Source organism: Pungitius pungitius, chromosome 11 (genome assembly GCF_949316345.1).
Source record: "Pungitius pungitius chromosome 11, fPunPun2.1, whole genome shotgun sequence".
In the NCBI taxonomy this organism is placed as follows: domain Eukaryota; kingdom Metazoa; phylum Chordata; class Actinopteri; order Perciformes; family Gasterosteidae; genus Pungitius; species Pungitius pungitius.
This window is the reverse complement of record NC_084910.1, coordinates 4,512,629-4,528,777: the sequence shown is the minus strand read 5'-3', so window position 1 is coordinate 4,528,777 and position 16,149 is coordinate 4,512,629. Positions and strand designations below refer to the sequence as shown.

At 49.1% G+C, this 16,149-nt stretch overlaps 1 protein-coding gene across 1 annotated transcript; it reads right to left on the bottom strand.

Moving 5' to 3' along the window:
* Positions 1–28: 28 nt before the first annotated feature.
* Positions 29–16,066, bottom strand: mms22l (MMS22-like, DNA repair protein). The gene is made up of 26 exons (XM_062565377.1): positions 15,954–16,066; positions 15,202–15,416; positions 14,826–14,951; positions 14,545–14,597; positions 14,071–14,158; positions 13,768–13,945; positions 13,388–13,481; positions 12,997–13,127; positions 12,464–12,577; positions 12,198–12,374; positions 11,018–11,080; positions 10,819–10,938; positions 10,462–10,697; positions 8,158–8,374; positions 7,741–8,030; positions 5,113–5,294; positions 4,767–4,917; positions 3,776–3,915; positions 3,095–3,237; positions 2,807–2,963; positions 2,562–2,707; positions 2,242–2,453; positions 1,946–2,112; positions 1,219–1,315; positions 930–1,097; positions 29–838 (listed from the first exon to the last, which is right to left on the bottom strand). Exons 2-26 carry the CDS (start codon positions 15,372–15,374, stop codon positions 763–765), a joined length of 3,699 nt encoding a protein of 1,232 aa, XP_062421361.1. The 5' UTR covers positions 15,375–15,416; positions 15,954–16,066; the 3' UTR covers positions 29–762.
* Between the last annotated feature and the right edge of the window lie 83 nt (positions 16,067–16,149).

Genomic DNA, 16,149 nt, shown 5'->3' with positions numbered 1-16,149 from the left:
ATAAAAAAAAACAACGGAGAGACCTTCATGAGCGTATTCATATTTATTGTCACATTTATTACATTATAAATAACGCATCTTTCAAAATGAGAAGCTGCCCCTATTTCTTTATACACTATGTACATTGCACAGCACCTGTTGAGACCATGTATTCAGTAGGTGATCCAAAAGATCTTTTGTCCTCCAAAAATCTAAAATACGTGGGGTCCCTCAAACCTGTGTGCTGTTAATCGAGTTGTTTTGGTGTGAGTCGCAGCGATATCGGTCGTAGAGACGTACTGCCTCTCTTAAAACACAGACAGAAGTATAGGACACTCAGTTTGGTTAAAATAGCTGAACAGAAATCATCGGCTGGTTACGAAAGATAATCCACAGACTAGAATTATTTTCTCTCTGATGAGTAGACGGGGGCTTCCTTCTTTAGTGGGTGTAGTTCAGTACAAACAAAACTGTGCCTTTAGGAAACGGTGGATTATCTTGAGCAAAGAGGTTTGGATTACATTGCCGTTTCTTTTCCAGTCGAGCGTCATAACCCTCAAAAAGGGCCGAATCACACCAAAACAATCCAGATCATTTGAACTAAAAGGTAAGAAACTGCCTTTTACAGCTTTTAAATACTCACAGTTTTATACATCTGGTATACTGCTCCAGCACATGAGGTACTCATGTTTTACTGGATACCCAAATTAAAGAGAGCAGGCTGTGTGACTAACAAGTGGTTTCTGGAGCGTAAATTAAAAAACAACAACAACAACAACAGTCTCAGTCGGCTTCCAGGCTGGCCATTTCCACCTGCCCACTCTCTCCGAGGAGGCTCAGCAACTTCCCGTAGGCACTCCTGTCACACAGAGACAGAGCAGTCGGGTTAGTGGTTCACTTTTCCTACTCATTGCGTAGACAGCTCAGGTGTGACTCGTGCGCTCGCTCACCTCAAGGCGATGTTCCGGCCCAGTCCTCTCTTGCGCTCCGTGTTCCTCAGACTGAGAGACAGGTCGGGGAGGAGAGCTCGAACCGGGGCGGGGTCCAAAAGGGACACGGTCTCCAGGACGCCGTACACCTGCCGGTCGTACACGCCCTCGTTCTCCTCCACAAAGGACCTGGGAGCGGATGAAAACCGGCTTTAATGGGATTGAGGGTGCGGGGGGGGGGGGCCTCGTGCACTCGGTGCCACGCGGCTCCTCGTTTGATGTGTGCAATGATGTTGTTGTTGTTGATTACCGCAAAACGTCGATGGTCTGGTCACACGGCCTGGCTGTAGATACGGCAGCACACCGCTCCACCACAAGCTGTAAGGCATCTGTGCTCGTCTTCCTCACTGCGCACGCACACACACACACACACACACACACACACATACACATATATGATTAGACAGCCCCTCAGCGATTACTATGAGCTCAAACTTGATTGGGTTTGCCCCCTCCCTCTCTCCTTCCCCCTCCCCCCGTATAATTTGCCCCAAAGTGAGGATTGATGAAAATTGTAAGCGTTACGGACATGTTTACAACCATCTCACTGATAGTAAGTAAGCACAATGATTACTGCATTTACTGAGTCGGTAGTGAAGCTGAAGCCAACGTGTGTCCTGCTCAGAAATATTTTGGAGAACCTTGAGCGAGAAGGACGTAACAATTGCTGCAATTAATCCAAATTGCGGTGGCCCATTTAGCGGCTCTCATTTCCTGTATGACATCACGAGAAGCGTCAGAGAACCTGATGGCAGATTGGCCGGAACCAAGATTGGGAGTATCAGGTAACATACGGACTCTCCTCAAGTGTTGTCTCGTACCACACAAACACTGAAACTGAAAGTTCCCTTTCATAACATCCGGCTCGTTTGATCCACTGACTGCCAGGAACATCCTGAGGAAATATAAGTAGGCGCCCACACGCAATGTAGAAAAACATCACTCAATAAGCTCCAGATTTACTGTTGAAATCGTACCCTGCGGCTCGTTGACCAGCATCACGCAGCGCAGCAGAGAGGGGAGGGGCAGCGTGAGGAGGGCGGGGTCTGAGTCACCGTTCCGTCTCAAGAGCTCCAGTAGGAACAAGAGGACCGCCGCTAGCCGAGGCGGAGGGGCATGACCTTTAAACCGCAAGAAGCTCTCGCTGGAAGATTGGAAAAGGGACATTGACGAGAGATATTAGTTCCATTTGGGGAAAACAATAATTAACTCCACAAGTTAAGTCCCAAAAATCACTGGATCTGGATTTGTGATTGACAGGGTAGAGACCTACCAGAGCACCTCCAGGATGGTCCTCCTGAGCGCTGCCCCCCGGGGGGTCGGGCTGGCCTCACAGGCGCTCAGGAGCACCGGGTGGTTGGCAATGACGCCCACGGAGGGCGAGGCGGGGAGGAAATGGTCCAGATACCTGCGGGTGACGGAGCGGAGCTGCTGCTTCAGGTGGGCGCCCTGCGCCTGAGACACGCTGCAGGCTACTGACAGACCCTACAGGGGAACAGATGGAGGATGAGTCAGGATGAGAAACCGTTTGGCCAAAGACACGGGAAAAGTTAAAGAAAAAGGGGCTCTATATATATATATGTCTGTCCTAACCTGTAAAAAAAGCGGCAGGCTTTCCCGGAGTGCTTTGTCCTGCTGTGTGAGGTTGTGTGGAAGCAGCAGCCCGTCCACGATACGGAACAGCAGCTGCTGGGCTTTAGAGGTGGCCAGCAGGGGGCTCCAGTGCTTCACTATGCACCCTGAATCGAAAAAGACCAAGAACCAGATTCAGACACGCCACAGTAAAAATAAAAAAAAAACAACAACAACAACAACAGAGTGCCCCATTGTGCACCTACCGACGGCCCAGTAGACCAGCTGCAGTCCCTCCTGGTTCCTGCTGATGAGAGACGGTTTGATGTGTTTCAGGATGTCGCCGATGTAGTCCAAGGCTCTGGTCACCATGGCCGAGCGCTCGGACAAAACCTGCAGTCCGCCGTACACGCCGCCGACGGCCTGAACGCCACGAGCACCAATTTAGCAAAAGTTTTTTGAGCTCTTGGAAATACGTTCAGCTCTGGTGTGCATGAAACCGAGGACGTGGGGACATTGAATATCCTTCGGAGACACGCGTGGCCATGCGTTACCTTGACAAACACCTCCAGGGCTGCAGTGGGCTCGAGCCTCGAGGCTGTGGGCTGGAGGCTCGCCCTCTGCAGAAGACCGTCCACCTCGGGCAGTCTGAGCACGAGCCGGGTCAGCTCACACAGCTGAACCTCCACGTCGCGGCCTGCAAGCCATGCAGAGCAAGACATCAAAAGAAATACAAATAATAAGATTCCTCTCCCCCGAGATGGAAATGTTTCTCAATTCAGAGCAGAGGTGAGTGGTGAAGATTCAGGATTTCCCCTTGAGTACAGAAACAGTTCCTACAATTTGTTGTTGGTGTAACATGTCACCTTGAATGATTTAAAAAGATAATATTGAATGCATTGTGTTGCGTTATGCTACGCAGTGTCCTTAAGAGGACAGTATGCATTGTTATATTCCTTAACGGAAGATTAACACATGTGATATGAACATTTCTAACCAAATCACCATCATTTCTACCTTGATTTTATGGAATAGCCATTGTATCACTTACACCTGTCACAAAGACGGGGGAGAAAACAGAGTAAAAAAAAATTGGTGATTGTATTTTTGAGTTTTGAGACCTTCCCTGTTAGTTGATACACCTCCATTCTAACAATACATCCCAGGAAATCCACAGACGCCTGCATTCAGCCGGCTGTTAAATGCATGGTTGTTTATGTTTTCCGTGGCATTACCCGCTCTGCTGTCGGAGCCGTCCGGGTTCTTTTGGAGGTGCTGCTGTAGAACACAGCGGATCCAGGCCCTCACCGACAGGCTCTGTGGCGAGCGCGTCGCGCCAGCGGCAGAATCACGGCTCAGCGAGGACATCAGCTCGCTGAGAAGAAAACAACGAGTCCCACCGATGTGAAGTTTTAACAGCTATTGGATTTACTGTTCTTTACTTGATGAAGGTTTGAAGAAACATCAAGCATTCGATAAGGGCGTGGCGAAAGCCGTATACGCGAGAACACCTAACATTAATGTCAATGTTAAAATTCACATTGGATGCCCCATTGTGCTGAAGTGGTCATATTTTGTCGTCCTCTGACAGGAGAATGTCTACGCCAAGCCATAAACGCTGATATCCACTTGTGTCTGAAACACATAAATGCCTCCTGCCATCAGATTTCCTTTTAGTCGACGTACGGCTTTACCGATGAGTCTGGAAGGATACAGGGAGGTGAACGTGTACATCAAAAGAGGTCGTCATTTAATTACATTTTTTGCGAGAAAGAAAACGTTAGTTCATTTTCAGCAATTACGTATTTCCAAGAGCTCAAGGAGTGGTGGACGCTTGGCGGGCCGGTACTTCTAAACAATAAATAAGAGGGGTGCCCTTGTTACAACGTCTGAAGAGGACCGCTGAGGATGAAACACTCACATCGTGCCCTTGAGTGTGATCGTGGAAATGCACTACATTTTGGATTCAATTTAGGGGCATGGGAGCAATTTCTTAATTCAATCCCTTTTCGGGCCTTCCAAGGACGCTGCCTGTCTGATTGAATCATCAGATGGCACCGAATACACCCACAGGAGTTGTGGATATTTTCTTGAGTCATATCTTCTACAATGGAGCTTGATAGCTGGCCATTTCAGAGGCGGTCATCCTCCCTGTCCGACCTCAGGAGCGCCGTGATTACACGGCATCAAGAGGCCCAAGGCGTGGCCCCCAAAGGGCAACTGTACCTGTTCTGGAGCAGATGGGGGAGGTAGCGAGTTACCAGAACCGGTTGAACCATGTCGTCCCAGCCGAAGCATTGCATGATGGACTGCACCGGGTGGGGCTGCAGGTCCTGGGGGGCGGAGTTGGGCAGATCAAAAGCCAGCAGGGTGAAGCCTGAGGAAGACAAAACGATCTCCATTTTGTTGGAATTTCTTGAAAGTAGCGAGAGAATGTGGCCCCGACTCGTTCATTCTCAGTGATCGCTTCTCTCGAGTCAACTCATCATCCTACCTAAATACCACATTAGTCTACACAAATCCATGTTGGTTGAACCCCCCCCTCTCCTTCCTTGTGGTGGGCGTTACCGACCTGCAGCGGCGTCTGCCAGCTGTGCCGGAGGGGTCTGGGACAGGCGTAGGCTGCGCAGGAAGGGGAAAAAGTGCGCCCAGAGCGCGGCAGCTACAGCTAGGTGGCGCTCTTTCACCACACCGCCGTTACCAGGAGCCCAGGCCGAGTGGGGCGCCGACTGGACACCGCGCTGATGGACCCGTCTGGAAGGACACACAGAGAAAGCAGTTAAAATAACTAAATCCAAAGTCCGCTGTGTGCTGGTGTGTGCAACACCATCCAACTCCACCTTCCCAAATCACTTGTTTTTCTCGCTCCCCTGTTTCTCCCTTTCACTCCTCTGTCTTCACGTGTTTTGCCTTTCTTCTCTCCTGGGGGATTACGGTGTGCGGTGGTGCGCTGCAGCGTGGAGGCAGAGGTGGGGAAGGAGAGGAGGAAATCATAGGCCTGGAGTGGAGCAGCCTAATGCTGATCCCCCTGTACACAGACTAGACTTTGGCTCCTCCGGCTCATCCCTGGCTGTGGCCCCCGCCGCTACCCGCAGCCCCACAGTGGCTGGCTTTAGCCCGGATAAGCAGCTGAAGGAGCTGTAATCTCATTTAGACTGGAGATGATCCCCCTGTCCCCCTCGTTCTCCTGGCCGGGATGGGGAAGGAGGCTAAAAAGCAGAGTACCCCCATTCTATAGCATCCTCAGCCATGCACTTTAGCCTGACTATGGCACACACACACACACACGCACACACACACGCACACACACACACACACACCAGTGCCTTCCCTTCCAGCAAGGTTGCATCTAATCCGGGGAGAGCTGAGACAATCGATTAGAGTCTGAATTCATTAGCCTCGTTACTACTGCGGAATGGGCCTTTCACACCCATCAACCCTCATTGTACAAGACATCATCAGAGACCCCACTTAATCCTCCTCGCTGCGGCTTCCTCCAAGCAAGTGTACACACAAGCAAACACACACACACACACACACACACACACACACACACACAGGGCAACACACCCTGTTTCACCCTTCCCCCAGCTGCACCAATCACACGGACGGATACAATATAAAATATAGCATCCTAACAATGACAGATATCTAACAACACACTTGGGCCCAAGCTGACTTCAATCCATGTCCACTTTTTGTGCAATAGATTGTCTGTGTGTCCTATCAAAAAACATGTTAGTAAAATAGAAGCATTACTAAATGTCCCATAAAATATCCGGTAAAGGGTCTTAATGCTCAGGAAGCAAAACAGGCGGCCTTGTATTTCCTCAGACCCGAGGAGACGGGGCTTACTCGTCTGTCCCAAAAAACAGATCCAACATGGTGTTTCAAGGCCCACCAGCGACACCCCGTACTCCCACGGCGAAGGGTCATGGGAAGGAATAGAACTGGGGAATTACGCCCCGGCCTGGCTTCCCGCCTCAGCACCACGACGATGGCTATCAAGAGGGAACGTTGGGCAGAATAATCCTCTTAATGTGTGCGGATTCCACGCCGGCTCTCAGTGGACATAATGATGCACGGGCTGAATTTGCTAGGCTTCATAATTGCCCATTAATTGTGAAAGAAAGGGCATTAATCACAAAGAGATACCGAGAATTGACAGGACTTAAAAGAATTATGTCTAATTTGGTGGGACGGATTGGAAAGGGAGAACATTTTTTAAAGATTGGGTTAAATGGGTAAGTGCGGTCGGGAGCACAACAGAGACGACCTTTGGGATTTTTCTTCTTCTTCTCTCTTGGCCATTAGTGTGTAAATGTGTGCCCTCCAACCCTGAGATATCCGATGGGAAGTTTGGGAATTTAGTCAAAGCTAACAAGCTGCCATGTTATAAGAGCGCTGGAATAAGAGGTGATTACACTCAGTCAGTGCTTCCCTTTTGCTGTGTGGACACATGCAGGTGTGTAGCTTTGTGTGTGTGTGTGTGTGTGTATGTGTAGGGTGGACTGTACACACTGGAGAGTTAAAGCAATAATACCACAATACTTTACAATGTCCTTATTCCAGTGTTTCAGCTCATTAATTAACATTTTCTAAACTGTGTGGTAATGTAAATACTTAATACTCTCATGTTAAACTGAAAATCTACAGTGAAAGTTCCTCAGTGAAAAGCCTTCCAGTCTCCCCTGATGTGCATCTACTCTCCCTTATCCGATTCCACCTCCACACAATAAACACACACTGTTTCGGCTGTGGCTCTCTGACCTTCCGCCGGAGGCCGAACGAGTAACGAACACCCGTGTCCCGCGGCTGAACTCGTCCCGACGCCGCACTGACCACGGCCCCAGCGCCACCAACAGGAGGGCCCACGCAGGGTCCCGTGGGCCTGTAACTCTATTCGGAGCCTCGCCGGCACCCGGTGAGGGTGACACAGGGGCTACTGGGTCTGCTTTGACGGGTGGGAGGGGCTGAATGCAACACAAGGCCTTTATACACTATGAGAGACACTCATCTGGCTGACAGCACAATCCACCCATTGTCCGTATTAGAAGCGAGTGGAGGACTCTGAGGCCGGGTCGGGACGAGCAGGAGACACCTCTTTGCAGATTTTCATAGGAGGGTGGAAAACATTTGTCTGATTCTGTCCAGCTGCCGGCGAGAGAAAGGAGTGAGGAACCGAGGGGGACAGTCTCACCTGAGCTGGGCCAGGACGACTTGCAGGACTTGCAGGGCCGAATTCAGCTCCGAGAGGCGGCAGGCGCGCAGCAGCCAATCGAAGCCCTCGTTGAGCAGCTTCTCCTCGGACAGGTCGAGGCTGGTGCTCGTCTCGAAGACCTCGGCCACGCCCTCCAAGTACGACCCGAGGGGCCCCCAGAGGGCCAGTCTGCGAGAAACCTCTGTGGTCTTATTGTAGAACTCTTTGGCCGTCTCTTTAAAGGACGAGGCCAGCCAGGTGGCCTGCGCACCAACATCCAGACCCCTCTCCTGGGGGGAATATCAGGTGATGACAACAGAAATGATTGGTGGAATTTGTAAATGACCACAAAACGACAACTTCTTTTGTGTGCACAATAAACTTGCAGATCATTTATTTGACTATACAAAACTCTACCTGGAACAACAACAGCAGGGATAGCTGTCCCCTCCAGACTAGGGTGCGGTGCCCGGGGGGGCAGTTAGAGGGAAGGAAACCCAGGAGCTCACAGGCTCTGCCCGCCACATCCTCCAGCTCCACCTGCCTGGCCACCACCAGAAACAGCAGCAGGAAGTTCATGAGGCCGGCCTCCTGCAGCTCCTGCATCTTCTTAGAGGAGAACTTGGAATAAATCCTGAAAAAACAGCAGTGAACAATAGTGGGAGTTTTAAAAAAAAAAAAAAGAGAAATATATGGCACCAAGATATGGTCTGGAGGAAACAGTGGTCAAACGGCTGGTTCAAAATGACTGTCTGCCCTTTATAATATCGCTTAATCTGGGTTAAAAAAAAACAGTTAAGTTAAAAAAGAAAAGAAAAAAAAGGCCAATTTTATTTGTTCTCTTTTCACACTGACCAAGTGTTCAGATGTGATTTGTTCTTCTGAAACCTTCTGACTTTAAATGCTGACTAACTGATCTTCCGCCCCCAGCGTGCATCCCACCACCTGCCTCCTATCGCCCTCTCAGCTCCAGGGGAGAAGCTCGGCTGCCCGGCCAGTGTGTGTGTGTGTGTGTGTATGTGGGGGTGGGGGGAGAAAGGAAAAAAAAATAACTTGAGAAGGGGAGTAAGCAGGATCTAACAGCATGCTTGGTGGTTCTCTCACCCAGCGCGCTGTTAGATCCTGCGGGCAGTGTGGAGAAATGCCTTTAAAGATCATGTTAAATGTCAGAGACACTCAGACACACAGCAGTAGGCGCTTGGTCCCTCTCTCCACAGCCAAACCAATTTACTGCAACACCAGAGTGAGATCAATAAAAGCACACACACACACATTGCCACACATCCAGCATGCCGGCAGGAAAACAAAGAAGGCTGGAGCAACCCCCCCCCCCCCTCTCCTTTTCTTTTTCACTCCACCTCCCAAGCAAAGATGCAGCCCACACAGGCGAGTGGAGCAGCTGTTGGGTCAAAAACACAAACAGACAGCATCCCAAGACAAACTCGGTGTAAGAAGTGTGACTGGTTTAAAAGGGAGGGACACCGAAGTCAGCTTAGCAACACCCACGGAGGACCCTGAAGGGGGAAAAGGGTGGCCGAACATGCAGTCGGTGTGTGAGAAGAGGAAGATTTAAAAAGATGAAGGGGTAACATGTAACAGGGATACAATCCGAGGATCTATCTGTGTTCTCCCAACCTGCCTGTTTGTTTATTCCGGACAGATTTTTTCCCTATCGAGCAGATGCTCCTAACTGCCAGTGTTGGAGATCAACGTGCTTGCCGTCGCCCCCATTAATGCGGGCGGCGCGGGGGTCCCAAAGAGCCCGGCCGGGGGCGGGAACGCTGGCGAAGTGTTGGAGCAATACAGTCGGCACGCCTCCTGAGGGGGTGCGGGGCGGGAACTGGACCTGTCCCAAGTGTGACTGTTGCCAGACTGCCTACCACCCACACACCCCGCTCCCTTACCCAGCACGAGCCCCCCCTCCCTCTCTCGCCGTGTTGGAAACCCACACGGCTTCGTTAAGGCGAATTAACCGCCACGCTCGTTAGCTAATTAGCCCCCGTGTCTGCAGTGCTACCGAGCACATTCCAGACAGAGGGAAGTCATTAGGCGGATTTATCCACGGCTGTCTCTCTCTGGCACCCAGCCGGTCCCGGGACCGGGGATGGTCCGGCGCTCCGTTCTGGTGTGCACATGAGCCTGTGATCTCTCCTCTTCGCTTTCTTACTTTCCCCTCACAAAGCCACTCATTCTAACGCCATCCAATAGCCTCACACGCTGATCGCCATGCCACTGCTCCAGGGAGCAGCTGCAGTGTGTGTGTGTGTCTGTCTGTATGCGTGCACTTGTGGGAGGCTTCTTGGCTCTGGTTTGTGCTGAAGAGCAGGTGGTTGACTCCTGAGACACCTGCTCCACCGGGGGGGCCTGAGTAAGTATCAAAGACGCACCGAGAGACCGCTGTGCACCTGGCACGCACACAAACAAGCCTGAAATGCATGATGGCAAGCAAACACACATGTTGTTTGTGTATTCATGCAAGTGTGCGTGCATACACACAAGAAGATCTACGGAGGAAAAGAAAACGCTATAAAAACCTGGCCCTAATTTGTAATCATTTCCCACAGCTTCTATTCTATGTTTTCCCAATTTATCCTCTCTTTCTCCAAAACACCATGTCGTGGGCCGCCCTGAGACCAACTTTACACGATGAGCAGGGAGTGTGAAGGAGCGACAAACCACAAAGCCCCCCCCGCCCCCCCCCGGACTTCTCTCCGTACTTACCTCCCTTTGATCTGTCTCTGCGGGACCCCGCCAGCTCGGTCCTGGCCGAGGCACAGGGCCAGCACTCGGAGGAAGAGGTGGAAGGAGCTGGCCGAGCGGTACAGCTGGGTGTGTCCCGGGGAGCCGAGGGGAGCCGGGGAGCAGCAGCTGCGGGCCTGCTCCGACAGAGCCATCGGCGTCTTGCACAAAGTGCCCACGCCAGACACGCCGAGCCAGGGTACGAGGAATGAAGCACCCTGTGCCGGAGGGACAGACGGTGTTGTGTGATGGAACTGCGCAGGCCTTGGCGAGGACACGGAGGACAATGTGCCACATGACCTCTCTATAATGCTGCGCGATAGAATGGTTGGGCCTCACCAGATTCTTGCTGTAGTAGTCCCAAAGGATGGAGACGGCGCTGGTGCTCGGCTCCCACAGCAGACAGAGACTGAGGCAGCAGTGGACGTGCATCCTGACCTGCTCCTCTGCCAGACCTCCCTGTTATTAGACACATACACATGCTTACTACTAAAACCACACACACACAAAAGGAATTGGAATTCAAAGCAGTACTGACCTTGGGGTTACAAGTGACCTTGAGCAACTCCTCCACAAAAGTCCAATTATCCCCCACAGGTTTCTGTCAGTGCAGATAGGACAATAGGATAGATTTTTAAAAAAGATATCAAACTAAATCTATTATAGCGATTGTTTGAATTTTTTTAACTGGGCTTATATCCTGTACTTATCTATATTCAAACCCGCCTTAGACGGCGATCAGGCCTGCTTAAAGTCTGGAGAACAGAGAGCATTGCCACGGTAACAAAGTAGTGTGCCGTTTTGGACGAGGGCAGCAGCAAAATAAAACAAAATAATATAATATATATGGATATATTTAGACACTAGAACCCAGAAATATCTTTATCAGTTGAAGTGTACCCATATTAAGAATACTTTTCATCTTTTTTTACCTGGTCCTCAGACAGTCCTTTCCTATGGGGAGCTGAAGCTGTTATATTAAGGTGTGCTCTCTTCATAGCTTCTGATTGTACCAAAGTGGGGACAAATCGACCAACATCTACAGTAGGAATCGGCTATTAAGTATCTCATAAAAACTAACTTCCAAAAAATAGAAACAATGCCAACATGTGTCACTTGTATTTATATTTAAGGCTAAAGCTGCTCTAGATGAGGCTGAAGCACCATCATCATCACCAGTCTCACTTGTTTCCACAGAGAGGTCCTCTGTAATTTCTCTCCGATCACCAACATGTCTGGTTTTGGCACCTAAATGTCTTAAAAGAGCTTAAGTTCCAGAGAACGTCTGTCATTCCTTCCAATGGCTGGATAAATTAGGGGGAGAGATGTTGAAATGAAAGATTTTCTGCCTCTTCAGGAATCAGGAAACGTTTATTGCCATAATATGTCAGACATACATGGAATTTGACTTGGCGGTTGGTGCATGACGGAAGACAGTACGGCAATGACAACAGACAACGTAGTGCAGGAATAAGATAAAAATTTTGTGAAATATATGCTTTGGGTTAATTAAGTTAAGAAATAAAGATAAAGTGCACCAGCTAACAGAAAGTGACAAAGTGTATGTACATGTAGAGAGTAAAGAGTCAGTTAGGGGGGTCCGGGCTCTGTTGATGAGCCCGACTGCCCACGGAAAGAAACTGTTCGTGTGGCGGGAGGTCTTAGTCCTGATGGACCTCAGCCTCCTGCCGGATGGAAGGGGCACAAACAGAACTTACCTCGTACTGGAGAGCGCCGTTCCGACTGTACTGGCCTAACATCGCGACGTGAGTGACCAGCCACCATGTGAATCCCAGAGGGTCCTTACAATGCGTCGGGAGGCCATCGAACTGCTCTGCTGCTGGCTTCCCGAAAACCAGCGGCCTCAACAAAGAGTTCATGTAGCTCCAGAAAGACTGCAGAAAAACACACGTGGGCTGATTATGAACGGAAATGGAGTGATATTCCGTTTTGTTAGTAGAGAACGTGCCTCTGTTTGCCCCACCTGTGTGTGCAACACTTTGTGCCTGTGTTCCAGAAGGTGCATGAGCAGGACCCACAGCTCTTTGGTGCAGGAGCAAAGGTGGTGATGGCTGCTCAGGGCTTCTGTAGGCCTCACCTACAACATCAACAGGACCCATTGAACACAACATGCTCCCAACTGCAGCTCTGTTCTACATAAAGGGCGTTCTAGGGTTCTCAAGGAGCTAACACAAATAGTTTAATCAGAACAGTACAACTGTAAGTGAGGGGCATGCAAAAAATTTGGTTTAACGTTATTGACATCCTGCAGTACTTCTACACCTTAAAAAGGGACCATGCTCTCAAGTAAGGCACAGAAGCCAAATTGATATTCGGTTTGGGCCATCTGCAGCCTATTTCCATTTTCTATCAACCAAGCACTAAATGCTGGAATTAACATATTTTATACAGCATGGGTTTTATTTTTTAGCTAAACAAAAAAAAAAATAGCAACCTAGAAAAACTGCTGGTACATCTCAACGGTGAGATGCTAATGAGTTGCGGACAGCCGCCCACCTTGCTGTATTTGCCCATGGCCAGACCAGTTAGGTCACACAGCAGGCTGCACAGGTGCTCTTCAAACAGACTGGTGTCGGTCAGGTTCTCTCCCGTCAGGTTCACAAACTGGTGGGCGTACACCACCTGGCCTGGAGAGGAGGACAGGTAAAAAGCACTAAAAAGCCTGTTTCCATGATAATGACGTTTCAAATGAGCTGCAAGTCAGGAGGTTACTGCCCACTGCGATGCCACGGACCAGCCGGTGTACCATCATTATGGGCACAAATTACGCTGTCTCTAGATTCCAATACTACAAAGTACACTCAATCTCTACGCTAAAACATAATGCAAGTGAGATATTGCATTTGGATATTTTTCTTGTCTACTTCCTGTCCAAGCCGAGACTTACCTTGCATCTTGTGACCCAGTAAGTGAAGGATCTCCAAGACTGACCAGTGGGTGTCAAGATGAAGATGCAACAAATGCCAAGAGGGAGGGAAAATCTGGAGGAGAAGTACAGCTCCAATGTCAGTAGTAGGACATCAAGTTTAAGCATAGTTCTGAATAAGGGGAACTCTTAAGGGCTATAGAAAAAAATCAGTCATATCTCTTTAAAAAGACACACACACACACACACACACACACACACACACACACACACACACACACACACACACACACACACACACACACACACACACACACACACACACACACACACACACACACACACACACACACACACACACACACACACACACACACACACACACACACACACACACACACCTTTCCCGGGTTTGGTATCGTGAAGGCACTTTGGACGTTGGCTGGCAAGTCTTTGAGTCGTCCTATGAGGAGGGTGATGCCAAACAGCTCCTCCAGAAGAGCAGAGGGGAACTGAGCCTCCAGCTCTTCATATGGGTGGGACAGACCTGCATCCAGGGAGCTCGAGGGTTCCAGGTATCTGAACAGACGCAATAAGGCGATTCATGTCCACAGGAACAAACGAGGTAAAAGCGGCAACACGATGTAGCGACAGCGACATTTGAAATAGTGGTACTGGTGTTAACACTGAATGTGTGAAATTACCTGTGCAGGAAGACTTTGACATACTGAAGAAAAGAAACGCACTGTTGTCTGAGATCCTCTGCTTCATAGTGGAGGTTGCCTGCTTGACCTACAACACAGGAGGAATGTTGTGTGAAGTATTCCTAAATCTTATGTAAAGCATGCCCACCGTATCAGATATCACACATGCCAAACTCTCAGAATGGAGCTCAACAGTCTCAACCATTGCACACCTTTTTACTTATACACATGTTGCTGCTGCTTCATCTGGTTAATCTTAGATACTAACCTCTTTGCATCTATGTATGGTGTATTTGTATAGTCATTGGCTAGGAAAACTTCTTTGGGATAATTCTGGTTTACATAGTTATTTTTTGAACTGATACAAACTGTTTTTCTGCTCTTCCTTTGTTTCACCTTTTCTAGAAGAAATGGATGCTGAAAAATAAAGGTCTGATTATTTGCTACAGTGCGAATCACAGAGCACAAGCCTACCGAAGTCATGCGAGCTGGACTGCACCAAGGACTCCAGCCTGTAGACCTTTTGTCTGAAACATAACAAAAGAAAGACACTAAGACCAGTGATAAGGATGTGAGTGACCCGTGGTGCATTTTGCATTGACAAAAAAAGGGCTCTCCATTCCGTTTCTTAGCTTTGGGTGCCATTGAAAAATGCATTCAGATTAGGTTGATCAGGTTTCATGGCAACAACAATTAACATCCGAACACGGGTTTGTTTTAAAAGAAACCATAATTGATTTTACATCTTGGCTCACCTGAACAGACCAAAGAGAGGCTTTGTAGATTCCACCAATGCCATCTCTGTGACCCAGGGGAAGCCAAAGATTTCCACCGTGTCCGTCTCATAATCTGCTGGGGCCGGGTCAAGACGCAACAGCAGCCTACAGAGCGGATACAGTCAAATAAAAGTCACTAATTGAGGATATTTCTTATGCCCTCCTATCACAAAGGAGCATTACCAAGCTGACTTTTGAAAGAAATTCAACAACACTGTACGTTTCGGAAAGAAATAAGCAGTTACTCTGGAGAATCCAAAGATCTTTCAATGAGAAAGATTCCCCCGCCACAATATAAGTAGAGTGAAAACTGTCGACTTTAGAGTAGGATAGGGTGAACAGACAGTGACCGTACCGTTTCAGGGAGCCTCTTGCAGCGTAGCCATCAGTGGAGAGAGCTGCAGCGGGTTCCTCCTTAGTCACAGAGCAGCAGAAACAGGGCGGTCGGGCTGGAGTCAGCTCACACAGGCTGTCTGATGCGAATGGAGACACTGGTGGGGTGAGGGATTGGCTGAAGTCGTCTTCCATGCTGCCAGTGAGCAGTCAGTATCACCTTTTTATGACAAAAACCTTGGATTGAGACAACACACCGATTGCATCACAAAACTGAGGTGACGTGCTACTTTAGGTGCAGACAAAAGTAATTGTGTGGGAGAAGATGGTGTCAATCTAGGAGTTAAGATTAAAACCGAGCTAACGTAAGGTGAACACACAAAACAGCTGCCTACCAGAGACACGTTAGGTTTCACTTTAACTAAACGACAACATCTGGCAATCGATGTTGCCTTGATTCCAAACTAGTTAGTAGCCACATGCTAGCTGGATGTCAAAGCGGCTATTTCACAATGCAGCCCACAGGACGACAGTGTGTAAAGTATCTGCTTTTATTATAAAACGTTAACGTCTCCAGAACGTGTGTGTGTTTAAGCAGTGTTCGGTTTTTAAGGAAACGTCCTATGTCAGTGTTAAACCGTAAAGCTTAAACCGTAAAGCAACGTGAAGGGATACGCCGATATGTTGGAAGCACAGTTAGCGTTATTAATATAGGAGCGAACTGCCAAAAGCAACACGGTAGCAATACTGAAGTGTTAGGAGAAGTTTACAGACCTTATACGTTCGCTTGTCTCATGTACTATTCCGTAAAGCTAAAGCAAAGAGCGGAGGTTACGCTGTTGTCATGACTGCGTTGTTTAGGTTTTCGTTTTCTCCCGCGCGTCCATTGCGCCGCTTGCGCACGCTCGCAACGTGTCCAGTGATTGGACAAAAGTTCGTAGTGGGCGTGACCCTGTCGCATCATCCCGAG